Here is a 27501-nt window from a genome sequence, read left to right on the forward strand (position 1 = left end):
CCTTCTCCCATCGCGCTTTAGCAACTCCTTGTGGCGGGCAGGGCACATGCACTCATGGCGACATGCGGTACAGTTTTTCCTCTGACACGTTGGTGCGGCTAGCTTCCGGGTTAAGCGAGCAGTGAGTCAAGAAGCAGCGCGGCTTGTCGGGGTCGTGTTTCGGAGGACGCATGGCTCTCAAACTTCGCCTCTCCCGAGTCTGTATGGGAGTTGCCGCGATGGGACAAGACTGTAACTAACAATAGGATATCACGAAATTGGAGAGAAAATGGGGTCCAAAAATACAAATATATAAAAATAGCAGCTATGAAACAAAACTGCAGAAATACTTTGAAAATCTCTACTGTAGCATGTCTAACCCTAACTTGCACATGTGGTCATACTTGACTTTGACTTTCTTTTGGCGAATGTAATGCTCCCACAGGCAGAGTCCCACCTGTTTTGAGCCCCACATTTTTAGCTAAAAAAACAAACATACCATATTTTGGGGGGGCGGTGGGTTGCCTGTTTTGCATGTTATTTTGGTGTTAATACGTGTCACATATCAGTTTGCAAACAATGTAAAATAAAAATGATTGAATTAATAAATGCCAAAATGCAGGTATTTCAGCCTTGCTCAGTGCTTTCTGTGGTGGTGTGGTTGCCAGCGGAAAATACGTAGCGTAGGGGTTGGTAATGTTTTCCAGTTGCACCAGTGATTGGCTCAGTGTTCTGTCACTCATGGGGACACTACTTCACTGCCATTTAAAAAAAAATATTTCACCAGGTAGGCCAGTTGAGAACAAGTAGGGAGGTAGGCAATAAATAGGCCCTAGAGGCGAAAATAATTACAATTTAGCATTAATACTGGAGTGATAGATGTGCAGATGATGATGTGCAGGTAGAGATACTGGGGTGCAAAAGAGCAAGAGGGTAAGTAATAATATGGGGATGAGTTAGTCGGGTGTGCTATTTACAGATTGGCTGTGTATAGGTACAGTGATCGGTAAGATGCTCAGACAGCTGATGCTTAAAGTTAGAGAGGGAGATATAAGACTCCAGCTTCAGAGATTTTTGCAATTCGTTCCAGTCATTGGCAGCAGAGAACTGGAAGGAAAGGCGGCCAAAGGAAGTTTTGGCTTTGGGGATGACCAGTGCAATATACCTGCTGGAGCGCGTGCTACGGGTGGGTGTTGCTATGGTGACCAGTGAGCTGAGATAAGGCGGGGCTTTACCTAGCAAAGACTTATAGATGACCTGGAGCCAGTGGGTTTGGCGGCGGATATGTAGTGAGGTCCAGCCAACGAGAGCATACAGGTCGCAGTGGTGGGTAGTATATGGGGCTTTGGCTTCCAGTTTGCTGAGTAGAGTGTTGGGGGCTATTTTGTAAATGACATCGCCAAAGTCAAGGATCGGTAGGATGGTCAGTTTTACGAGGGCAAGTTTGGCGACATGAGTGAATTATGCTTTGTTGTGAAATAGGAAGCCAATTCGAGATTTAATTTTGGATTGGAGATGCTTAATGATAGTCTGGAAGGGGGGTTTACAGTCTAACCAGACACCTAGACATTTGTCCACATATTCTAGGTCAGAACCGGCCAGAGTAGTGACGCTATTCGGGCGGGAGGGTGCGGGCAGAAATCGGTTGAAGAGCATGCACTTAGTTTAACTAGCATTTAAAAGCAGTTGGAGGCCACGGAAGGAGTGTTGTATGGCCTCGAAACTCATTCGGAGGTTTGTTAACACAGTGTCCAAAGGGCCAGGTGTATACAGAAAGGTGTCATCTGCGTAGAGGTGGATCAGAGAATCACCCGCAGCAAGAGCGACATCTTTGGTATATACAGAGAAAAGAGTCGGCCCAAGAATTGAACCCTGTGGCACCCCCATAGAGATTGCCAGAGGTCCGGACAACAGGCCCTCCGATTTGACACACTGAACTCTGTCTGAGAAGTAGTTGGTGAACCAGGCGAGGCAGTCATTTGCGAAGCCAAGGCTATTGAGTCTGCCGATAAGAATGCGGTGATTGACAGAGTCGAAAGCCTTGGTCAGGTCGATGAAGACGGCTGCACAGTAATGTCTTTTATCGATGGCAGTTATGATATCGTTTAGGACCTCGAGCGTGGCTGAGGTGCACCCACGACCAGCTCGGAAACCTGATTGCATAGTGGAGAAGGTACGGTGGGATTCGAAATGGTCGGTGATCTGCTTATGAACTTGGCTTTTGAAGATTTTAGAAAGGCAGGGCAGAATGGATATAGGTCTATAACAGTTTGGGTCTAGAGTGTCTCCCCCTTTGAAGAGGGGGATGACCACAGCAGATTTCCAATCTTTGAGGATCTCAGACGATATGAAAGAGAGGTTGAATCGGCTAGCAATAGGGGTTGCAACAACAGATTTTTCAGCTCTTTCAGAACATCAGCTGTCTGTATTTGGGTGAAGGAGAAGTGGGGGGAGGGGTTTGGGCAAGTTGCTGCAGGGGGTGCTGAGATGTTGGCCAGGGTAGGGGTAGCCAGGTGGAAAGCTTGGCCAGCAATGGAAAAATGCTTATTGAAATTATCGATTATTGTAGATTTATCGGTGGTGACAGTGTTTCCTATCATCAGTGCAGTGGGCAGCTGGGTGTAAGTGCTCTTATTCTCCATGGACTTTACAGTGTCCCAAAACCTTTTGGAATTAGTGCTACAGGATGCAAATATCTGTTTGAAAAAGCTAGCCTTAGCTTTCCTAACTGCCTGTGTAAACATCCTGACTTCACTGAAAAGTTGTATATCGCGGGGGCTATTCGATGCTAATGCAGAACGCCACAGGATGTTTTTGTGCTGGTCAAGGGCGGTCAAGTATGGGGTGAACCAAGGGCTATATCTGTTCTTAGTTCTACATTTTTTGAACGGGGCATGCTTATTTAAGATGGAGAGGAAAGCACTTTTGAAGAGCAACCAGGCATCCTCTACTGACGAAATGAGGTCAATATCCTTCCAAGATACCCGGGCCAGGTCGGTAAGAAAGGCCTGCTCGCTGAAGTGTTTTAGGAAGCGTTTGACAGTGATGAGGGGTAGTCCTTGACAAGAGGACCCAGTACGCACACAGACAATGAGGCAGTGAATGCTGAGATCCTGGTTGAAGACAGCAGAGGTGTATTTAGAGGGCAGGTTGGTCAGGATATCTAAGAGGGTGACCATGGTTACAGATTTAGGGTTGTATCTGGTAGGTTCCTTGATGATTTGTGTGAGATTGAGGGCATCAAGCTTAGATTGTAGGACGGCCGGGATGTTAAGCATGAAGATAGATGGGGGGCGATCAATTAACATATGGTGTCCAGGGCATAACTGGGGGCCGAGGGGGGTCTATATCAAGCGGCAACGGTGAGAGACTTGTTTCTGGTAAGGTGGATTTTTAAAAGTAGAAGCTCAAATTGTTTGGGCACAGACCAGGATACTAAAGACAGAAGTCTGCAGGCCCTCTCTTCAGTAGCTTGCAACTCCACTCCCTTTGGCAGTTCTATCTGGTGGAAAATGATATAGTTAAGGATGGAAATTTCAGGATTTTTGGTGGCCTTCCTAAGCCAGGATTCAGACACGGCTAGGACATCCGGGTTGGCGGAGTGTGCTAAAGCAGTGAATAAAACAAACTTAGGGAGGAGGCTTCTAATGTTAACATGCATGAAACCAATGTTTTTACGGTTACAGAAGTAAACAAATAGCGCCTGGGGAATGGGAGTGATGCTGGGGGCTGCAGGGCCTGGGTTAACCTCTACATCACCAGAGGAACAGAGGAGGAGTAGGATAAGGGTACAGCTAAAGGCTTTAAGAACTGGTTGTCTAATGCGTTTGGAACAGAGAGTAAAAGGAGCAGGTTTCTGGACTGAAGAATAGTTTCAAGGCAATGTACAGACAAGGGTATGGTTGGATGTGAGTACAGTGGAGGTAAGCCTAGGCATTGAGTGACGACGAGAGAGGTTTTGTCTCGAGGCACCATTTAAGCCAGGTGCGGTCACTGCATGTGTGGGGGGTGGAACATAAGGGCTAGCTAAGGAATATTGAGCAGGGCTGGAGGCTCTACAGTGAATTAAGACACAAACTACTAACCAAAACATCAATAGACAAGGCATATTGAAATTAGAGAGAGGCATGTGTAGCTGAGCGATCATAGGGTCCAGTGAGTAGCTAGGCGAGCTGGAAGCACGGCAATTCAGACAGCTAGCAGCAGGCTGGCAGATGGGCCTTAGGGGAATGTCGCAACGGAAGAGCCAAATCTAAGGGTAGAGCTGCTGCTACTCTTTGTAGCAGCATTTCATTGAAGATAAATTATATTGATAAAACTTATCGGTGCTCATCGGCCATAAACATTACACAACACGTTGGAAATCGCAAATTCAACAATGAGTGGTTTTGATGGAATTGGTGGCTAACTGCAAGCATAGCAAAGAAATCACTAGCCTGCTATTCAGTGGAGTGGCTGTGTGGTCCCAAGTCTGGGTTTAAGGGTCTCTTTTCCAAGCTTCAAATGATAAACATTCAACATTGGCCATGCTGTCAATCCAGCATAATTTCTGGCACGCTCAAAACAACTGTTAACTCGGAACTGAGAAATCTGACTTCAGTGAGTTCAAGACAATTGGGAACTTGGGAAAACACGAGCTCCGACTGGGAAAATACATTTTGAACGGTCATCCAACTCAGAATTGTAAGTGGGGAACTCTGGCCTCTTTCTAGAGCTATGACCTGAAGATCACTGGCATCATCATTCTTCAAGTCCCAGAAAATAAATAATTATTGCAAATCTTATTGAATGTATTCAAATTACAAATTTGGAACCATTTGTTGTTTTTTTTTAATAATCACACATCATGATGATACAAGCTTGCCTAATTAAATTACACATTTGAAAATCGTACTTGCAACCACGAATCTCAATGTGCAACCACGAAATTCAAAATACTAACTTCTGTCATTATTTTCCCATACCAGTCCATTTAAAACTATTTAAAATACACCCATGCTATTTTGTCGGGAAATTTAACTACAGTTGAGACCACTGACATGACATTGATGCAGATACCAATATTTTGCTGCGGCATGCGCTTTACGGTCAACATAATCTGTGCGGGGTTGACTCGTCTTTAATAAGACGCTGTCAATCAAATTTACTCTACTTGTCTGCTCAGTCTCACGACTGGGTTTTCCACCTGATTATTAGGCTATATGTCTTTGTTGATTGATCTATATACTCAAAATACTGCTGTCCCAAATGCTTCAATGTATAGAAATTGCTGTTCATCTCACGCGTCTTCCTCGCCAAGAGTGCATGCAGAAAAAACAAAGCTCTATTTTGATGCGCGTTGTCAAACACGCATGCACGCCCCATATTTGCACTGGAGCAGCTATAATACTGTGCAACTTTTGAAGACGATTGGCCTCGGGATTCCTCTCCATTTGAGAATAACTAACTACACGAATGTGATAGTAAGGAGACTGATTTCCATTCATGCAAATCATATTTGCTGGCATATGGGGCTGTTTGTTATTGTTTACCTCCCTGACCAAACTACGTGCCGCCGCACATATTACTGCATTTGACAGGTCGCGAGCATTCACAGCAAATAGCTAAAAACAGACACGCTTACCCTCGCTGCTCGGGTAATACTCAAATCTTTCATCACTTCCTCGAATGCTGCTGTCTCTTCTGCCTGTTTCTGATTATGCAAAGCGATTTTCTCGCTAAATTTCCGCGGATTATTCGATGTCGCCATGTTTCGCTCTTCAGCTCCGCTTTCCCTCCAGAGACGTTGCGTGCCCACGTCCTTGCGCGTGGGCGTAGTTAAAGCGCACATCTGGAACGCCCGCGTTCCTCACATTTTTCACCAGGGATGGGTCAAATGCAAAAAGGGATAGGTCATTTCCCCCCCCATTGTTGTTTAAACGTTTTATCCACTGTCCACTTGCGGATAATCTAAAATCAATTATATATTTTTAAATAAATTATCCCCTATTGAACATGTTGGTACGGTTCTTCTTATTTTGAATGCCTTGTTTAGCCGCTAAACCCACTGTACTGTACATGACATAACAATACAATGAATACAATACAATACAATGGATACAATACAATACAATGAAAGCTATAGCCTACAGAGAAAAGCAGTTGTGTGTCTGTTACTTTCCAGTTTTTGTAGTCTTTAGTAGCCACTGGCCAGATGTCCCTACTCAAATGAGTGTGCTTTTAGAATTCTCACTGGGAATTAAATGCATAAACCACTGTCAACCACATCAGTCACTAACATGCTAAAAGTACCAATACTGGTAAAAAAAAATCAAATGTTTTTTCTTTTTCCCACAGACACACAAGGCTAAAGAGCTACAGGCGCAGCAGTCCATGCACAATGAAACAATATGCTGTTTCACCCACTATTCAGAGTAGTGGAAATAAATTGGCTGTAAAGTAACCAAGGAAACCATTGAAGAGGGTATACCAGGGCAATGGGTGTGTGGGAATATGTTGTTATTGCCAGCTAAACCCTGAAAAAAAACCTTGAAGTTGAGCCTCAGTGAAAAAGCATGGATTAAATGACATTTTGGCAGATTTCTGTGTCCTGCTCCTCAGATATTGTTTACATTAATCTAGTTACATAAATACATCAGCTACAACAGGCTTCCCTTCCCTGTACATAGATACATGTACTCACAGGCTTCCCTGTACATAGATACATGTACTCACAGGCTTCCCTGTACATAGATACATGTACTCACAGGCTTCCCTGTACATAGATACATGTAATCACAGGCTTCCCTGTACATAGAGACATGTAATCACAGGCTTCCCTGTACATAGATACATGTACTCACAGGCTTCCCTGTACATAGAGACATGTAATCACAAAAATAACTCAAATGGTTCCGTAGCTTTTCAATTTTATTTAAATAGAGATAACTTTGCCCCTGACCCCGACTTCATCTCCACTTCACTTTACACCCCCCCCCCCAGCCCCTTCCCTCAAAGCTGAAACACAAACCTGTGCCAATGCTATGCCCCAAAAAAGAGAAGCATCTGAAAAATGGATGTATAAATATGTGATAAAAGGTGTAATATCTTTAGATAGGTAGATGGATGTATTGATGGTGGATAGATAAGGTATTTAACATTTTGTGGGATTGAGATATTCATGGTAACTCATGCTCAAGGCAGTAACTGACAGCAGGGGGAGGTATATCTAAAGAGCTAATTGTTTTCACTACTCTGTTGTGCAAAAAGACTTCTCAACAGTTTTTACCCCCAAGCCATAAGACTCCTGAACAGGTAACCAAATGGTTACCCGGACTATTTGCATTGTGTGCCCCCCCCAACCCCTCTTTTACGCTGCTGCTACTCTCTGTTTATCTTATATGCATAGTCACTTTAACTATACATTCATGTACATACTACCTCAATTGGCCCGACCAACCAGTGCTCCCGCACATTGGCTAACTGGGCTATCTGCATTGTGTCCCATCACCCGCTAACCCCTCTTTTTACGCTTCTGCTACTCTCTGTTCATATATGCATAATCATTTTAACCATACCTACATGTACATACTACCTCAATAAGCCTGACTAACCGGTGTCTGTATATAGCCTTTCTACTCTTTTTTTCAAATGTCTTTTTACTGTTGTTTTATTTCTTTACTTACTTACCTACACACACACACACACACACCTTTTTGTTCTCGCACCATTGGTTAGATAGAGCCTGTAAGTAAGCATTTCACTGTAAGGTCTACTACACCTGTTGTATTTGACGCACGTGACAAATAAACTTTGATTTGATTCTGTTGCCTTAATTGTATGGACAGTCCACCTAATGTGGGGCCCAGATTTGATTTCACATTGTTGCTATTTAATGATTTCTGTGGTAAACATGTTAAATTGGGAACAGATAACAAACAGCATGTGGTAGAAAACCCTGGTGTCTTCTATTGTTATGAATCTGGCGAGAGACCAGTTTGTTCTTCCAGATTGATATTTTTGTCATTTCTGTTTTGTGTATGACAGACACCTGCTAAGATACTGAATTTGCATGTCACACAGCGTTACTGGAAACATGGTTCTGGAAACTGATGAAGTTGTGTTTGTGGTCTATACTTCCTTTGCAAGGCTTCTCCAATGCCACTTCAGTAGGAAATACAGTGCATTTGGAAAGTATTCAGACCCCTTGACTTTATCCACATTTTGTTATGTTACAGCCTTATTCTAAAATTGATAAACTCATAAATCTACACACAATAACCCATAATGACAAAGGTAAAACAGGTTTTTAGCAGGAAAAAAACGTTGTGTTTGTGATAAACAATATTTTATCACACACCTAGCAGCTATAATATCATTTCACAGAAATAATTTGCTGGTGGAAATTACATCACATTTTGTAGGCTATGGACATAAAAACATATGTCAAATGTGTTCTGGATAGGAGTGTTTTGAAACATAATTGCACACTGACTCACTGCTTATCAGTTCATATGAGTGAGTTAAACTATACTATAAAACAATTGCTGTTTGAACAGTGAACAATTCAGCAATCATGTACAGTAAAGAAATGAAAGTCCCAAACTTGTGTCTTCCGTGCAGTGTGTTCTATTTTCTCTATGAGGTAATGAGGCTTTTACAGGAAATCTTGATGTGACTTTCATTTTTGCTAAGTTCCACTTTTTCAACATAGAAAAAAGGGAACTTGGAAGTTCAGTCAACAACTTCATCGTCTCTCACTCATAGACCAACTGGACCACTCTGTTCGTCTCACCAAGGCCTGGTAAAACACATTTTTATTGGTTCTGACCTACTGATCTTCTGTATTTCATGGGTGCTATCTCGGGGCTATTCAAACAATACTGGAATTTGGAAAATGTTCTTAGGATATGCATTGTATTAATATATTTCTTATTGATCAATATGTTGTTGATTTCAATATTAATTAATCGTTTATTTAGCTCATAGGTTCTTGCATTATTTTGCAATGGTGACCTGGGTTTGGTTAGTTAGGTTTAGTTAATGACATAATTTATTGACTGCCTTAAATACCAGACTGTTTATGCATAGTAGACTACCCTTCATTTCAACATCCCAAACTGCTGTCATCCAATAATGCATTTTTTCATTCACAGGCCATGATGTCGAATACAACTTGTCTCCGTGCAAACTCTACCACAGACTGCCTAGAACCAGCTTCTTTTGGTTTTTCTATGGGATATGCTGTGGGTCTTCCTCTGTTCTTCATAGTTCTGGGAGTAGTGATTGCGCTGATCTATACCAAGCGCAGTAAATGTAGGAATATGTGGCAGTTAGATCAACTCAAGAGCACAGAGGTCAACACACGTCAGCTTGAGGGTTCCCAATACACGGCCATGGTCAGACCACCACCCGCTGATCATAGCCCTATCTACGAGAACTTCACTGACTCCAACAAGACAATCATCAACATGAAAAGGTAGGTTACATGATGATGATTAGTTTGGGTTGAAATGTTCAAACGAAGTACACTGGAAGTTGAAAGTTGATTAGGTCATTATATTGAGGAAAATCAGAGTTTGTCTTTGCCTTTTGCAAACTGTTCATTTCCAAGACTTCATGCCTCTTTTATTTTCACGTTTGAATTGTATTAATCCTACTGTGTCTCAATGACTCAACAATGGACTTTTAACAGAGTTGACAAATGTTGACCACACGACAGTGAGCACACATAGGCCATGTTTGTTGTGGCGTAACTGTGCGGGAAAGCATGTTCTGATGTTGGCCCATCTGTCTACCTGTCTCTCCAGGTCACCCGCTGAACCTGAGGACGTATATCTGCAATGTGATTTACCCGATGATGCAATTTACAGCAACGACATGTCCTGTAGCCTGGCCATACTGCCTCCTGAGGAAGATATTTATATCATGCCAGATGTTCTATAGTTACAGCCATAAAGATGACCCTATTCAAATCCAAACAGTCATATTTTTGTAGGACAGGAAGAGGAATCAAAGGAGCCAATATGTTCTGGTGGCTTTATGTTTTATCCACCTCTGAAGGAAACTTGGCCATATTGACAGAAACATTTGTCTTAATTAGAATCTTTTGCTTTGTTTTACAGACTAAAAAGTATGTTATTATGTTATTGTACATATTTTAGTAAGTGCCTGCTAGGTTCGGCACAGTGCAACAACTTTTTAGGGCAAATTTAAATATAAGTAGCAGTTTAGCCCAAAATGTAAAACATTTTTACAGTGAACTTTTTCACTCTGTAGTTAGGGAGAAGTCGAAATGTACCCAATTGTTACCCAGAGGGGCGTGTTGCCTAAAAGATTGTCTGTGCTGTGTACACTGCCACTTCAGGAGGCGAGTCAAAGGATTCTTCCTCTGCAGTATGGGGCCCATTATGGGGTATTGTGTGTAGGCCAATGACAAAAAGTCTTCTCCATTTTAAATTCAGGCTGTAACACAACACAATGTGAAAAAGTCAAGGGGTGTGAAGACTTTCTGAAGGCACTGTATAGCAGTCTTGTTGACAGGTCTCGAGAACGGTCTGGAGCCCACATATTGAGTGTCTCGGTGTTGTCTCGGTGTTTGATACATTTGGACTCGGTCTTGACTCGGTCTCGGACAGTGAGGACTCATAAATAGTTGCCTAGACCAATGGAGTAAAAACAACTCCTAATTACCAGCTTCCATTCAGTCCAGTGTTGCAATTTTGTGTTTTTTTTTGCCAAAATTAGTCAACTTTAATGACGATGTTGCAGGTGAAAATGTATTGGTCGCGGGTGCCAGATTTTTGGCGGTACTTCTAAATTGCACCGCGACCGCCATGGCATTTCTCTTAAAAATATATACATATATTTCACTGTGACCTGCTGCCTCTGACTATCAGGCAGTGAGCAGGCTGTAACTGAGTGAGTGAGTCAGTGAGTGAGCATGTGAATGGGGGAGAGGGAGAGGGCCGAAGGGGTGCGTGTGTGCTTTGAGAGAGTGCTGCAGCAGAGTAAGCTGAGTCATGGAGGCAGAGCAGCACCAGTGCACTTTGTGACCACTGTTTACCAGTTGTAGGTAGGCTATTTAGTTTGGTCATTATGGAGGCACACCTTTTCCATAAAACATATATTAACACGCTAGAACCGCAACAAAGCATTGGAAAACGACTTTAGGGGCACTAGAGCTGTTTAGATAAGTTTGCTCAGAGGTGGTTTAAAGTAAACTGCATTCTTTAATGTGAGTTTCATTGTGGACTTTTCCCTGAAATGATATGTTGGCATGTTGGCCTATCATGGGCTATAGACTACCTGCATCTAGCTCAGTAAACCACGGCAAAGTTTAATTGCAGTTATAACCCCAGATTTTAGTCAGTAGCCTATGCCTATTGAAATAACAAGTCAATCTCGCAAATAGACCATTTATAATAGTTTGTAGTCTTAACATCTGGCACAAAATGATGGCACAATTGACAGAAAATAGCCTAACATTTGTTTTTTTAAGTTCATCCAAGTGTTTATTGCGCAGAGATTGAGATGCTCTGTCCAACTTTCATCACTTAAACTCTCCTTTTGGATTTATCTATAGTTATGCACATGCTACAATTATAAACTGGGTGGTTTGAGCTGAATGCTGATTGGTTGAAAGCCATGGTATATCAGATGTGGAATGACAACTTAAGCAATAAAGCCCAAGGAGGTATGGCCAATATACCATGGCTAAGGGCTGTTCTTTGTGTTATATGGTCTATGGTCTACTATGACTAAGGGATGTCCTAAGAACAGTCATTAGCCATGGTAAATTGGCCATGTACCACACCTCCTTGGGCTTTCTTGCTTAATCATAATCAAAATAATCTATTGAGGGGAAATTATCTGGAGAGTTTAATAGGGGAGATTTATATTTTCTCTTGTGATATGTTCTTAAACTCGCAATAATTATTATTTTGATGGAAAAACTAATTGAGCTTTTTAGTCTGTCGTAAAAAATAAAGTCAATATTCCTTCTTAATTCAATCGATAACATTATGGAAAAAGTGTTTATTGGATAAATGTGGCAAGTCCTCTTTTGCTGCAAAATATTATTTGAGCTAGTTTTCAGGCCTTGTGGGTGGGTTTTCCAAGGTCATTGGGCTAGAAATTCTAGCCAGACCTGGCAACGCTGATTCAGTCAGGGCATAAAACCACTTCGCTTGGCCAAATATATACACTCCTTTCTCAGAACATTAATATCTTAAAATCCTTATCTATTATAGACATGTTTGCACACTGGTGAACCTATAGGCCTTCAGTGTGTGACAGGTTTGTGATTCTGAAAGGACAGCAACCGCAATACCAGTGAACTCATGTAGGAGACTGCACTTTTTGTAAAAACACAAAGGTCCAGTGGTGTAGTGGAGGGTATATGCAGGTATAAACCCAACAATCTCACACTCATTTCATGCAAATATGTACAAATAGAATTTCAGCAGATTTTGTGTGTTATTCTATGGCTTAATTTGTGTGAAAAGACACATTTTTGTGTGACTTCATTCATAGGAAAATACATTTTTGGGGGATGATGGTGTTGGTGCATGATGGTGTTGGTGCATGATGGTGTTGGTGCATGATGGTGGTGCATGATGGTGTTGGTGCATGATGGTGTTGGTGCATGATGGTGGTGCATGATGGTGTTGGTGCATGATGGTGGTGCATGATGGTGTTGGTGCATGATGGTGGTGCATGATGGTGTTGGTGCATGATGGTGGTGCATGATGGTGTTGGTGCATGATGGTGTTGTTCTACACTGACTTTTTTTTGTGTCCCACATTTATTCATATAAAAAACAAATGTGTTAACAACCCACTCTTTTTAATCAACCAGGTTGTCACCTAAATAATTACAATATAATACTAGCCTTGTTTTTTAAAATGTGTTAAATTAACGCCAATGCCGTTTTCTATGCTTGTTTTCACATAATACTTTGGAATACTTGTGCTATGTCGGATTTTATGAGGGTCGCCAAATTGGAGTAAAAAGCTTTATTTGTCTGTTTTTGTTTTGTGGTATCAATGAAGGTATTTGATTGTGTTTTTTCAGTGGGCATTGCGTACAGTATACTCACTTCTTAATCCCTACTGATGCGTATCGAAGTAGTGTAGTGGAGGTGGAGGTATACGACTTGGTCCTCCTGTAGCTCAGTTGGTAGAGCATGGCGCTTGTAACGCCAGGGTAGTGGGTTCGATTCCCGGGACCACCCATACGTAGAATGTATGCACACATGACTGTAAGTCGCTTTGGATAAAAGTGTCTGCTAAATGGCATATATATATATATATATATATTATCAATTATGTGGTACAACAGGGAAACCATGCACAAAGTAGCCTACACAATCGCAAAGCATGTGAAATATGCTCGCCACAAACAACCTAGTTTCAGCTGAATATCATCTGCAGGCAGCAAGAGTGTTCAGCTCTCAGCTGGTTTTGGCATAGAGCAGCTCACAGAAGAATGACATCGGTAGCCGGTAGGGTAGGAAAGACATTTCAACAGTAAATGCTAACTAAGGCAATAATGGGTGCAAACCAGGTATTGAAAAAGTTTAGTCCAAAGTGTTGGTCAGTTGGCTGTTTTTGATGCTCAATTAACATCATGTACTGTTTGCATCAGGGGCGTAGACATGGATGGGCCTGGGTGGACAGAGGCCCACCCACTGGGGAGCCGGGCCCTGACAGGCCCACCCAATCAGATTGATGTGGTTTGTGGATGTGGCATTGTTGTGGACTTAGACCATCAAATATGTGTATTTTTTTTATTTAAAAAAAAGTGATCTTTTGAGAGTGAAAATCTAAATCTATAGGGAAAACTCAAAGGACGAGGAGCCTACAATTCCCCATCTTGTTGATGTGCATAACTGAGGGAGAGAGTCCACCTTTTCATGGTTGTTACATCAATAAGACTGTAAAGTTCCCATATGTAAGAGAACTTCTGTGGTGTTTACATATTATCAGAAATCCATTCTGGTCTATTTTGTGGCTTTTGGCGAATGCATTCTAATGATCTAAAGTCACGCTGTTGCAACTGCCTGTAAACACACAGTCCAGTTCAAAGTGAATGATGGCAGGCCCTACTGCTTGTAAACACACAGTCTAGTTCAAAGTGAATTATGACAGGCCCTACTGCCTGTAAACACACAGTCCAGTTCAAAGTGAATGATGGTAGGCCCTACTGCCTGTAAACACACAGTCTAGTTCAAAGTGAATTATGACAGGCCCTACTGCCTGTAAACACACAGTCCAGTTCAAAGTAAATGATGGTAGGCCCTACTGCCTGTAAACACACAGTCCAGTTCAAAGTGAATGATGGCAGGGCCCTACTGCCTGTAAAAACACAGTCCAGTTCAGAGTGAATGATGGCAGGCCCTACTGCCTGTAAACACACAGTCCAGTTCAGAGTGAATGATGGCAGGCCCTACTGCCTGTAAACACACAGTCCAGTTCAGAGTGTGAATGATGGCAGGGCCTACTGCCTGTAAACACACAGTCCAGTTCAGAGTGAATGATGGCAGGGCCTACTGCCTGTAAACACACAGTCCAGTTCAGAGTGAATGATGGCAGGGCCTACTGCCTGTAAACACACAGTCCAGTTCAGAGTGAATGATGGCAGGGCCTACTGCCTGTAAACACACAGTCCAGTTCAGAGTGAATGATGGCAGGGCCTACTGCCTGTAAACACACAGTCCAGTTCAGAGTGAATGATGGCAGGGCCTACTGCCTGTAAACACACAGTCCAGTTCAGAGTGAATGATGGCAGGGCCTACTGCCTGTAAACACACAGTCCAGTTTAGAGTGAATGATGGCAGGGCCTACTGCCTGTAAACACACAGTCCAGTTCAGAGTGAATGATGGCAGGGCCTACTGCCTGTAAACACACAGTCCAGTTCAGAGTGAATGATGGCAGGGCCTACTGCCTGTAAACACACAGTCCAGTTCAGAGTGAATGATGGCAGGCCCTACTGCCTGTAAACACACAGTCCAGTTCAGAGTGAATGATGGCAGGCCCTACTGCCTGTAAACACACAGTCCAGTTCAGAGTGAATGATGGCAGGCCCTACTGCCTGTAAACTCACAGTCCAGTTCAGAGTGAATGATGGCAGGGCCTACTGCCTGTAAACACACAGTCCAGTTCAGAGTGAATGATGGCAGGCCCTACTGCCTGTAAACACACAGTCCAGTTCAGAGTGAATGATGGCAGGCCCTACTGCCTGTAAACACACAGTCCAGTTCAGAGTGAATGATGGCAGGCCCTACTGCCTGTAAACACACAGTCCAGTTCAGAGTGAATGATGGCAGGCCCTACTGCCTGTAAACACACAGTCCAGTTCAGAGTGAATGATGGCAGGCCCGTGTGGCAAATGGCTTGTTTGTATAAAGGCCTACTGTAGCTCTGATCGGCTATAGCACGCCGGTCTGTGAAGACTCCGGTCCTGGACAAGACAGATGTTTTATTCTGTTTTATTTACTGTAGTGTAACAGCCACTTTCGCACGGACGTTTTCCCACTCTATATTGCTAGAGAATTTTCACAAATGGCTTAGTATACGTAATTCCCAAACATTCTAAAAAAAAATGGAAAAAGTGGAAATTACCATATCTAAGCAGTGGTGTAAAGTACTAAAGTAAAAATACTTTCATGTACTACTGAAGTAGTTTCTTTACTTTACTTTGCTATTTATATTTTTGATAACTTTTACTTCACTACATTCCTAAATAAAAGGTTGTACTTTTTTACTCCATACAGTTTCCCTGACACCCAAAAGTTCTTGATACATTTTAAATGCTTAGCAGGACAGGGAAATTGCCCAATTCACGCACTTATCAAGAGAACATCCCTGGTTTTCCCTACTACCTTATCTGGCGGATTCACTCAACACAAATGCTTTGTTTGTAAATTATGTCTGAGTGTTGGAGTGTGCCCCGGGCCCCAAGAGAATTGTGCCGTCTGGTTTGCTTAATATAAGGAATTTGAAATGATTTATACTTTTAATTTTACTTTTGATACTTAAGTACATTTTAGCAATTAAATGTTATTTTCATACATCAGTATATTTAAAACCAAATACTTTTAGACTTTTACACAAGTACTACTGGTTGACATTCACTTTTACTTGAGTCATTTTCTATTAAGGTATCTGTATTGTCTGTATGACAATTGGGTATTTTTTCCACCACTGTATGGTGGTCGCTTGTCAGAATCTTTTTTTTTTAAAGTGCCATATTCCTCCTGGGGGTGGAAATGAACAGATTTTAATAAGATTTAATGTTGCTAAAATGCTGTCAGTTCCACTTTAAATGCAACAATGTTTCACATACAAGTTATTTTCGAAGAGATGGTTAACAACAGCTAGCGTGCTGCAATAAAAAACCCAGTTCCATTCACCAGATGATGATAACTTGAAACTGAACTTCTTGTTGAAAGTTATTCTTGAAAAGGGAGAAGCTAACAAATTAGAACCAATATCCTCTTTGATAACACCTGCTGCAGCCGCTGCAATCTAGCCTACAAGCCACCAGCTAGTTAGATCAAGAAGGCAGAAGTTCCCATACGTTTTTGTAAAAATGGTCCCTTCCATTTAAGTCTAAATATGATTGGATGATTCCACTGTCACCCCAAAATGTTGCCCTTATACAGTTGAATGGCAGATGCCTTTATTTAGCTTCTGATGGCCTAGCCAATGGCTGAATTAGCGAACTCGATTTATCTCCCCAGAGACCAGCAAAGAAAAATCCTGATTGGATTTTTTTCCTCTTCGGTGTTAACCCTTTAATTTCCAACAAAAACTGAAGAGATTAAATCAGAACATCATTGAAAATATTATTATTATTATTATTATTATTATTTTATAAATCCCAAGCCCTTCTCTGAAGGCGTAGAAGGCCCATTGTTCCCCACTGTGTTTGGGTTAGTAATATTTTGTAGAGTGGCTCTATTTTCCCCTCAGCATGCATTTTTATTACTGTTCTGAATATCTAAAGAATCCATGTGTTTTTCTGAAATATGAACACAGAAATACTGGATATTTTGAACTCTTATTATGGTGGTGATTTGATAAAATTACAATCATGGACTTGAATTGGACTCGATTTGCTCTGGTCTTGGTCTCGAATCAGTCTCGCTTTAGGTTGTCTTAAACACAACACTGCTGTAGAGCCTGCCATTTAAACAATTAATTGTGAAGTTTTTGTGACATGCTACAGGCTGGCAGGAGCACTCAGCATTTCAACAACATGCCTATACACTTTGCATTTAGGTTGTATAAATGAAATTGTAAAAAATAATTACTTGGAATTAAATAGTAATGAAACGAAAAATGGCTTAGTAATGTTTTTAAATATGAGTTTGGCCAGTCTTTGGTTTTGAGTATCATGCAGTGAGCTATGCATGCCTGGTTTGTTAATTTAGCTTATCAGATTCTAAAACAGTTTCTAAACTGCATATCTAAGGCTCTGGTCTGTCCTAGGAGTGAGGGTAAACGGTAGGCATGTTCTCTGCTATCCACGTTATATTTTTATTATTATTGTGGGTATAGGGGAGGATTACTTGTTTTTTCCAAGCGCTCAGGGAGGGTCAGGTAAAAATATATATTACTGAAGGGAGGGCCATCCATTTTCCTTTCAGAGAGGTCAGATTTTCTCCAGGTATCCCTCATCATAAATAACTTACAGCCACATAGAGAGTTACTGATGGCTTTGATTTCAGCTTCTCCTTTCTCATAAAATAGAAAGAGAAAAAAATAGAAATAGAAAAAAAAGACAGGGGGATGCCCTTTTTGAATCTAATGAGGTTATCAAATAGTGTGAAGTGAAGTCATCTGTTGAGCGGACTGGTGATGGGTTGTCTGGGGATGAGCAATAAATAACATTCCTCCTGCACTGAGAGAATGCATATTGTGATGCTGGATTAATTAAATTACGTTTGGTCATTGGGGACGAAGAGAAGCTAGTCAGTGTGATTGTTCAAACATGATGTCTCGCAAAAACATTGAAAATGAGGATGTGATACTCAAACTGAAGAAATGGCCCAAAAACATTCAGATTGAGTCTCCCTGTGTGTTGGAAAAGTTCCAGCAGTGAACTTTGTGTGAGTAGTATAGTGTTTCATTGATGTTTTAAAGGAGACACGTAGAAAGGAAGCAAAAATCCCTTTGACCTACAGTACCAGTCAAAAGTTTGGACACACCTACTCATTCAAGTGTTTTTCTTCATTTTTTAAAACTATTTCTACATTGTAGAATAATAGTGAAGACATCGAAACTATGAAATAACACATGGAATCATGTAGTAACCCAAAAATATATTTGAGTTTCTTCGAAGTAGCCACCCTTTGCCTTGACAGCTTTGCACACTCTTGACATTCTCTCAACCAGCTTCACCTGGAATGCTTTTCTAACAATCTTGAAGGAGTTCCCACATATTTAATTTTTTATTTTATTTTTATTTTTTTACCTTTATTTAACCAGGCAAGTCAGTTAAGAAAACATTCTTATTTTCAATGACGGCCTGGGAACAGTGGGTTAACTGCCTCCTGAATAACCGCACTCAATATCCAACGCCACCCACCCAAGTTAGCTCAATGATGAAGACTGATTCAGATTTTCATTCCCTGCAAATTGTATACATTGGGTGGTAACAAGACCTTTCAAAACGTAAGATTGAGGGTGTTAATATCAGGTCTTGGCTGTGGAGAAATAGAGGATGGACTTTTAGTAAGCATGAACAAAGAACTTGGGGAGTTTCCTGGTGTACATTAGCTGTACTTCTACCCAATGAAGACGGCAATGTTTGTCAATATTTGTATATGTCCGGAGATTGATGACTTACTTATATTCAATTTCCCGGACACTTGATATGTCACACCCCTCATCAATCTACTGAAGTAATGGACATGTGACATCAGTACATAGTACTGTATGCCATTGGTGGTCAGTGACGTTTAAGATGAGGGAGGACACTTTTTTTTAATGAGCATAGCCTTATTTCTATTACAGCATATTGGATGAGTGTCATTGATATTCCATTCACCCAGCTCAATATTACATCGACAGGTTTAGGCTACTACATGATACTCACATTTTCCATATGCCTATCATGAGGTTTCTAGAACCTAGCCTAAGAAGGAAAGTTTATAACGTAGGTCGAGAGAAAAGGTGACAGACAGTGACATATTCAATACCACCTTGCACACATTTACCTGCATCTAGGGTGTAATCATTAATCCAACAGTTGCAAATGAGAGCCTCTATTGTACAAATTCAGATATGTTTATCCCCATTTAATTCTGTTTGCTTCCATTTGTGAAAAGTTTTTCAACTGAATCGGCGGAATGAATACACCCCTGATCACAGCATTATAATTTTGCTCGTTGTAGAATTCTTTCTCGCATCTACGCAGTCTCCTCTCACCTTTTCCCTTCGTTGTGGATTTCAGTGCACAACACATCAGCTGTCTGTAACCAGGTGAAAAAGCCTTTCCAAGCCAAACCTTCATATCATAACCACTAATCGCTACACACAGCCTACATCGTTAATGCCAGCTAGCTAACATAGCATCCCTTTCTAGCCAAGAGAAAGTGAAAGTGAAAACAAAATATGAAATATAGCTAGCTAGTTCTCTCTCTCCCTCACTTGCTTCTCCTTCATTTATAAATAAATACATTTGTTCAAAACTCTTTACATATTGTATTTCTCTCTCTTTGAGTCAACTACTCATCACATTTTATGCACTGTAGTGCTAGCTAGCTGTAGTTTATGCTTTCAGCACTATATTAGAGCTCTCATATGTTGGAGGATGTCCTAAGGAAGTTGTCATAATTACTGTGTGAGTCTATGGAAGTGGGTGAGAACCATGAGCCTCCTAGGTTTTGTATTGAAGTCAATGTACCCAGAGGACGGAAACTAGCTGTCACTATGGCGCTACCCTACAGAGTGCTGTTGAGGCTACTGTAGACATTGCAAAACAGTGTTTTAATCAATTATTTGGTGACGTGAATATTTAGTATAGTTTTATCTAAAATAGCCAAATTTTCATGTTTGGCTATTTTATTTTTATGAAATTCACTGAGGAGGATGGTCCTCCCCTCTCTCCTCTGAGGAGCCTCCAATGCTGTATGCTTCCCAAAATATGTTTATGCTTTAGAATACACAATTTGAAATTATATCAGTATATAAAATATTTTAATAAACATACGCAAATACACATTTATACTGTATTTGTAAATGTTTATATTCATATCTGTGTATACATACACTGTAAAATGTATTTTGAAATGGGCTATCCTCTTTGACTTTCATATCAAAATCTCTCACAATACTTTGTTATATACCCTTTGTTGGCAATGACAGAGGTCAAACGTTTTTGGTAAGTCTTCACAAGGTTTTCACACACTGTTGCTGGTATTTTGGCCCATTCCTCCATGCAGATCTCCTCTAGAGCAGGGATGTTTTGGGGCTGTTGCTGGGCAACACAGACTTTCAACTCCCTCCAAAGATTTTCTATGGGGTTGAGATCTGGAGACTGGCTAGGCCACTCCAGGACCTCTGAAATGCTTCTTACGAAGCCACTCCTTCGTTGCCCGGGCGGTGTGTTTGGGATCATTGTCATGCTGAAAGACCCAGCCACGTTTCATCTTCAATGCCCTTGCTGATGGAAGGAGGTTTTCACTCAAAATATCACAATACATGGCCCCATTTATTCTTTCCTTTACACAGATCAGTCATCCTGGTCCCTTTGCAGAAAAACATCCCCAAAGCATTATGTTTCCACCCTCATGCTTCACAGTAGGTATGGTGTTCTTTGGATGCAACTCAGCATTCTTTGTCCTCCAAACACGCCGAGTTGAGTTTTTACCAAAAAGTTATATTTTGGATTTATCTGACCATATGACATTCTCCTAATCTTCTTCTGGATCATCCAAATGCTCTCTAGCAAACTTCAGACGGGCCTGGACATGTACTGGCTTAAGCAGGGGGACACGTCTGGCACTGCAGGATTTGAGTCCCTGGCGGCGTAGTGTGTTACTGATGGTAGGCTTTGTTACTTTGGTCCCAGCTCTCTGCAGGTCATTCACTAGGTCCCCGCGTGTGGTTCTGGGATTTTTGCTCACCGTTCTTGTGATAATTTTGACCCCACAGGGTGAGATCTTGCGTGGAGCCCCAGATCAAGGGAGATTATCAGTGGTCTTGTATGTCTTCCATTTCCTAATAATTGCTCCCACAGTTGATTTCTTCAAACCAAGCTGCTTACCTATTGCAGATTCAGTCTTCCCAGCCTGGTGCAGGTTTCCTTTGACAGCTCTTTGGTCTTGGCCATAGTGGAGTTTGGAGTGTGACTGTTTGAGGTTGTGGACAGGTGTCTTTTAAACTGATAACAAGTTCAAACAGGTGCCATTAATACAGGTAACGAGTGGAGGACAGAGGAGCCTCTTAAAGAAGAAGTTACAGGTCTGTGAGAGCCAGAAATCTTGCTTGTTTGTAGGTGACCAAATACTTGTTTTCCACCATAATTTGCATATAAATTCATAAAAAATCCTACAATGTGATTTTCTGTATTTTTTTCTTCTAATTTTGTCTGTCATAGTTGAAGTGTACCTATGATGAAAATTACAGGCCTCTCTCATCTTTTTAAGTGGGAGAACTTGCACAATTGGTGGCTGACTAAATACTTTTTTGCCCCACTTTATATTGAGTTGTTTTGTTGAATGAGTGTTGTTTATTAAGTTGTTTGATAGAAAAACCATCAGGTTATGTTGCCCGCTGCCTGTTTATTGGTAGTTATCTTTGTCATTGATAAAAAATGAGATATGATGCTTATAATTATCAAACACTATCTTTGGCATTATTTGTTCTCTCTTTATTTATCCAAACTTATCTCTATAATATTTCATTGTGGTTATCGAGATACAGTATTGCCTTTCACATTATATTACATTAAAATAAATTGTATTTATTGTTTAGAGATATGATATCTGTTCATGGTGCTGAGTTTACAATTCATGTCATAATGTGTTCTGTGTGCTATTCTTGCTGTCATGCAAAATCAAATACTTAGTTAATTTGTCCCGCAGGTCATTCAGTCTTTGGTCAAAGCCACTGTATAAATGGTTCAAAGCTACAGATGCAAGATATTGGCTATCATATCTTTTACGTCTTTCACGGCACACCCTAAATTTTGAAATATTATCTAGATGGTTTTCCGTAAAGCACAATCATTTCAAGTTATTTTACTGTTGCTAAGGAATTAAACACATGGGTTAAACATAATTTGTGAGTAAAAAAGATTTGTTGTAAAGTTTGTGTGCATACGCATTCAGGCACAACAATCCAACATAAACAGTAGGTGTAATATCCACACTACAGTAACTGACATTTTAAAAACACGTTTTTTTCCAGACAAACTTCCAAAATGTTTGGAAATAATACTGTACATAGTATTACATTAAATTGAATACATATTTACAGTACAGTGATGTAAGGATCAATCTAAATAGTGTAACGTTGAAAACTACACTACAAAACAATACAAATACGTTTTAGACCCTGTTAAATAAATTACAATAAATAATATCATTTTATACATAGTCTTGGAAGAATAGGATATTATGGCCACATGAGATGAACAAAGTTTATCTTCCAAATAAAATAGTAAATTTCAGTCATCGCTCCACAGTAACTTCTCTCAAAATCCATAAGTGATGGATAATGTTGGGTATTTTTGTTTGCTTAGCTGTTGAAAAGAACATTAGTAATGTCACTAATTGAGCATGACAAATGTTCTTTTCTTACGTCCTTTGAAAACATTATCCATTCTATTTCAATATGTAGCACTAAAGGAAAAGGTTTATTCTGACTCTTTTTTTTGTCCTTGCCTGGGCTTGCCCTGAAGGACTCAAGTACAGTGGCATTTGCTGACAATCAAGTCATTGAAGGGTGTGAGCTTCAACTTTCCCCAACTGTCATAGTGCATGAGGATCACAGGCTCGTAGGCTGCCGGCACACAACAGGGGTGAGGTGTTGCTCCCTTGTTGATGTGGTGAAGACGAGACTTTGCCTGCGCGTGCATGCTGGCTGGCTTGTAGTTGTGTGGACAGGAGCCGTCGCAGAAATGCATGTTGTAACCAGTGGGGGCCACGACCCAGTCTGACCAGCCAATCTCCTTGAAGGACACATTGATGGATTTTCGGCAGCAGCTACCGTCTTCGTCACAGTTGTCCTCTTTGTTGGAGCGAGTCCGTCTTCTTCTGCCTACTGATCTAGGTTCTACAAGGTCTACCTCCAGGACCATCTGAGGAGTCCTCTTGGGATCAGTTCCCTCTTCTAAGGCCAGTTCTACTTCCACAACCAGAGAGTGGCCGTCCGACCTCCCACTCCACTTACCAACCACAGTTCTGATGTCCAAAGTCAAATCACCAGTTCTTGCAGCGACCGTCTGAACAAGGGTCTCTGTGTGAATCAATAGAGAAGAGTTCAGTGGTTTCGTCTCATAGATCTTCACATGAACCTCATCCCTAATTGTGGGCTCGGCAGCTTTAGAGCCATCCAACAGCTGTCTGTAGAGCTTCAGCTGGGTTCTTGTGGAATACAGCTCTGTACCAAAGCATATCTGATGGATGTTCCTCATCACTCCAAAGCACTTTGAGAGGCTCCACTGAAAGAGGTGAAAAGAGGGTTGTTACACAAATGCTCAAGTACTTAGAATTACTGTCATGGCTTGAATAGGTTGTGCTTTTAAGAGTTGTAACGGATGTGCCTTTTCAAAAAAAGAAAACGATGTCAAACGATTTAAAAAGCTTTGGAGAAGAGGTACTGTGTTACTATCAAGCCTTTGCTCAGACCAAATGTTAATGGTAGGCTTTTGTTGGAGTGCACACAAAAATGAACCCCTTTAAGACAAAATTGTTCCTCAGAGCATGACTCACTCATTCTCACAACATATGGTTTCAGAAAATACTCACAGGTACATTAAGATTCATTTAAAAAAGTGTTTGAATGATTTTTGTTAGTTTTGTCATAAAAGCTAATTTGAATTCTTCTCGAAGACGCAAATGTGGGAGAATGTTTCGGTACACAGGTACACACCTTATACAAAGTTATTAATACACTTTGCATAAAGGCAAAATTCCATGCAGTCAGATCACTATCTAAAGCTAGAATGTCAACAGTCAGGTCCTGTATCGTGGTAGAAACCAGTACAGTAACGATGTGTCTTTAAGTAAGGACCCACCTGTGGCTGGATGAAGCTCCTGACTGGAGCTCCTTCTCAGCTGCCTCAGTCTTTCCCTGTAGAGCCTATGCATCCTCATCAGCTCCTCTTCTGAGGCCATTTCCTTGGGCCTAGCCTCCCTTTCCATCCCCATGGAGCTCAGGATCCCTGTCTTCACTGACTCCAAGACCAAGGCCCTCTGGTTCTCCTCCTGCCCCAGGCGGAGTCGGCCCTCCCCCTGACAGAGGCTGAAGAGGAGGACCACCCAAGAGAAGAGAAAGCACTGTGTGACTGAGCTAGGCATGGTAGGTTTGTTCTCAGAGGAGATGTCAATGTTATGAATGAAATTCCAGACATGCTTTCATTTATACAGCTCCTACATGGCCACACCTCTCCACTGTCAGGTGAGCACTCCTTCTGCACTTATACTGTATGTATTGTCATCATTATGTAAAGGATTTAAATATATATGTATTTGTATATACAGTGCATTAGGAAAGTATTCAGACCCCTTCCCATTCTCCACATTTTGTTAGGTTACAGCCTTATTCTAAAATTGATTAAATATATTTTTCCCTCATCAATCTACATACAATACCCCATAATGACAAAGTGAAAACGGGTTTGTAGATATTTTTTGCAAATTTATTACAAATAAAAAACAGAAATACCTTATTTGCGTAAGTATTCAGACCCTTTGCTATGCGACTCGAAATTGAGCTCAGGTGCATCCTGTTTCCATTGATCATCCTTGAGATGTTTCTACAACTTGATTTGAATCCAACTGTGGTAAATTCAATTGATTGGACATCATTTGGAAAGGCACACCCCTGTCTATATAAGGTCCCACTGTTGACAGTGCAAGTTAGAGCAAAAACTAAGCCATGTGGTTGAAGTAATTGTCCGTAGAGCTCCGAGACAGGATTGTGTTGAGGCACAGATCTGGGGAAGGGTACCAAAAAATGTCTGCAGCATTGAAGGTCCCCAAGAACACTGTGTCCGGACAAACTGAGCAATCGGTAAAATACACATGACAGCCCAATTTTAATTGCGAAAAGGCACCTGAATGCCAAGCGTCACATCAGGAGGAAACCTGCCACCATTCCTACGGTGAAGCATGGTGGTGGCAGCATCATGCTGTGGGGATGATTTTCAGAGGCAGGGACTGGGAGACTAGTCAGGATCCAGGGAAAGATGAACGGAGCAAAGTACAGAGATCCTTGATGAAAACCTGCTCCAGAGCACTCAGGACCTCAGACTGGGGCGAAGGTTCAACTTCCAACAGGACAATGACCCACACAGCCAAGACAACACAGGAGTGGCTTCGGGACAAGTCTCTGAATGTCCTTGAGTGGCCCAGAGCCAGAGCCCGGACTTGAACCAGATTGAACGTCTCTGGGGAGACCTGAAAATAACTGTGCAGTGACGTTCCCCATCCAAACCGGCAAAGCTTGAGAGGATCTGCAGAGAAGAAATGGGAGAAACTCCCCAAATACATGGTTGCCAACCTTGTAGCATCATTCCAGAGAAGACTTGAGGCTTTAATCACTACCAAAAGTGCTTCAACAAAGTACTGAGTAAAGGGTCTGAATACTCAAGGAAATGTGATATTTTTTAATCTGTTTTTGTTTTGTAATTATGGGGTATTGTCTGTAAATTGAAGAGGAAAAAAACAATTAGATCCATTTTAGAATAAAATATAACTATAAAAGTAGCCACCCTTTTCCTTGATGACAGCTTTGCACACTCTTGGCGTTCTCTCAACCAGCATCATGAGGAATGCTTTTCCAACAGTCTTGAAGGAGTTCCCACATATGCTGAGCACTTGTTGACTGCTTTTCCTTCACTCTGCGTTACTACTCATCCCAAACCATCTCAATTGGATTTAGGTCGGGTCATCTGATGCAGCACTCCATCACTCCATTAATTTTTTAAAAATTTAACCTTTATTTAACTAGGCAAGTCAGTTAAGAACAAATTCTTATTTACAATGACGGGTTACCGGGGAGCAGTGGGTAAACTGCCTTGTTCAGGGGCAGAACGACAGATTTTTACCTTGTCAGCTCAGGGAATCGATCTGGCCCAACGCTCTAACCAACAGGCTACCTGAAGAAAGTCTCTTCTTTTTATTAGTGTCCTTTAGTGGTGTTTTTTTGCAGCAATTCGACCATGAAGGCCTGATTCACGCAGTCTCCTCTGAACAGTTGATGTTGAGATGGGTCTGTTACTTGAAATCTGAAGCATCTATTTGGTCTGCAATCTGAGGTGCAGCTAAATGCCGATTTTTGAGGCTGGTAACTCTAATGAACTTATCCTCTGCAGCAGAGGTAACTCTGGGTCTTCCTTTTCTGTGGTGGTCCTCATGAAAGCCAGTTTCATCATAGCACTTGATGGTTTTGTGACTGCACTTGAAGAAACGTTCAAAGTTCTTGAAATGTTCTGCGTTGACTGACCTTCATGTCTTAAAGTAATGATGGACTGTTGTTTCTGTTTGCTTATTTGAACTGTTCTTGCCATAATTTGGACTTGGTCTTTTATCAATATAGGGCTATCTACTGTATACCACCCCTACCTTGTCACAACACAACTGATTGGCTCAAACGCATTAAGAAGGAAAGAAATTTCACAAATGTACTTTTAACAAGCACACCTGTTAATTGTAATGCATTCCAGGTGGCTACCTCGTGAAGCTGGTTGAGAGAATGCCAAGAGTGTGCAAAGAGAATCTCAAATTTAAAATATGTTTTGATTTGTTTAACACTTTTTTGGTTACTACTTGATTCTATATGTGTTATTTCATAGTTTTTATGTCTTCACTATTATGCCACAATGTAGAAAATAGTACAAATAAAGAAAATCCTCTAATGAGTAGTTGTGTTCAAACTTTTGACTGGTACTGTACATATCTCATGTTCTATGAGCTGGGAAACCATGGTTTGTCTAGTAGTTCTTTAAAGAAACCATATGAATTATATCTGAAAAACAATGGATTGTTTCCATATACAATATATTACCGTATTGATACAACTAATATTGTCCATCAAATAATCTGTATTATCTTTATGATCCCTGAGAACCAAAGGCATTGTAAATCATTTAGAATAGTTTTAGCCTATACTCACGCATCATTTGTCAAGTAAATTACGTATACTACTGTATATCCTTTAATCATTCATTATAGTGGATGGATCTGTGGAGAGGGTTCTACATGGAAGCCAAAAGGGTGCTTCCTGGAACCAAAAGGGTTCTTCAAAGGGTTATTCTATGGGGTTAGCCAAATAACTCTTTTAGGTTCGAGTTAGCACTTTTTT

The 27501-nt window shown here is 41.1% G+C and overlaps 2 protein-coding genes across 2 annotated transcripts in view; both read right to left on the bottom strand.

Annotated features, from left to right (window-relative positions):
• The window catches only part of LOC118395186 (CREB-regulated transcription coactivator 1-like), a 43829-nt gene extending 35073 nt beyond the window's left edge, over positions 1 to 8756 (bottom strand). Inside the window, exon 1 of the mRNA XM_052462686.1 lies at positions 5603 to 8756. Coding sequence (XP_052318646.1) covers positions 5603 to 5809 — 207 coding nt within the window. The 5' untranslated portion in view covers positions 5810 to 8756. The remainder of the gene's footprint in view (positions 1 to 5602) is intronic.
• Positions 8757 to 21792: 13036 nt separating this feature from the next.
• LOC118395098 (growth/differentiation factor 15) lies at positions 21793 to 24560 on the bottom strand. Its single transcript, XM_035788882.2, has 2 exons — positions 24212 to 24560; positions 21793 to 23635 (listed from the first exon to the last, which is right to left on the bottom strand). The coding sequence occupies exon 2, from the start codon at positions 23606 to 23608 to the stop codon at positions 22877 to 22879; it is 732 nt and encodes a 243-aa protein (XP_035644775.1). The 5' UTR covers positions 23609 to 23635; positions 24212 to 24560; the 3' UTR covers positions 21793 to 22876.
• Positions 24561 to 27501: the final 2941 nt, after the last annotated feature.

This window comes from Oncorhynchus keta, chromosome 15, assembly GCF_023373465.1.
Source record: "Oncorhynchus keta strain PuntledgeMale-10-30-2019 chromosome 15, Oket_V2, whole genome shotgun sequence".
Taxonomy (NCBI): domain Eukaryota; kingdom Metazoa; phylum Chordata; class Actinopteri; order Salmoniformes; family Salmonidae; genus Oncorhynchus; species Oncorhynchus keta.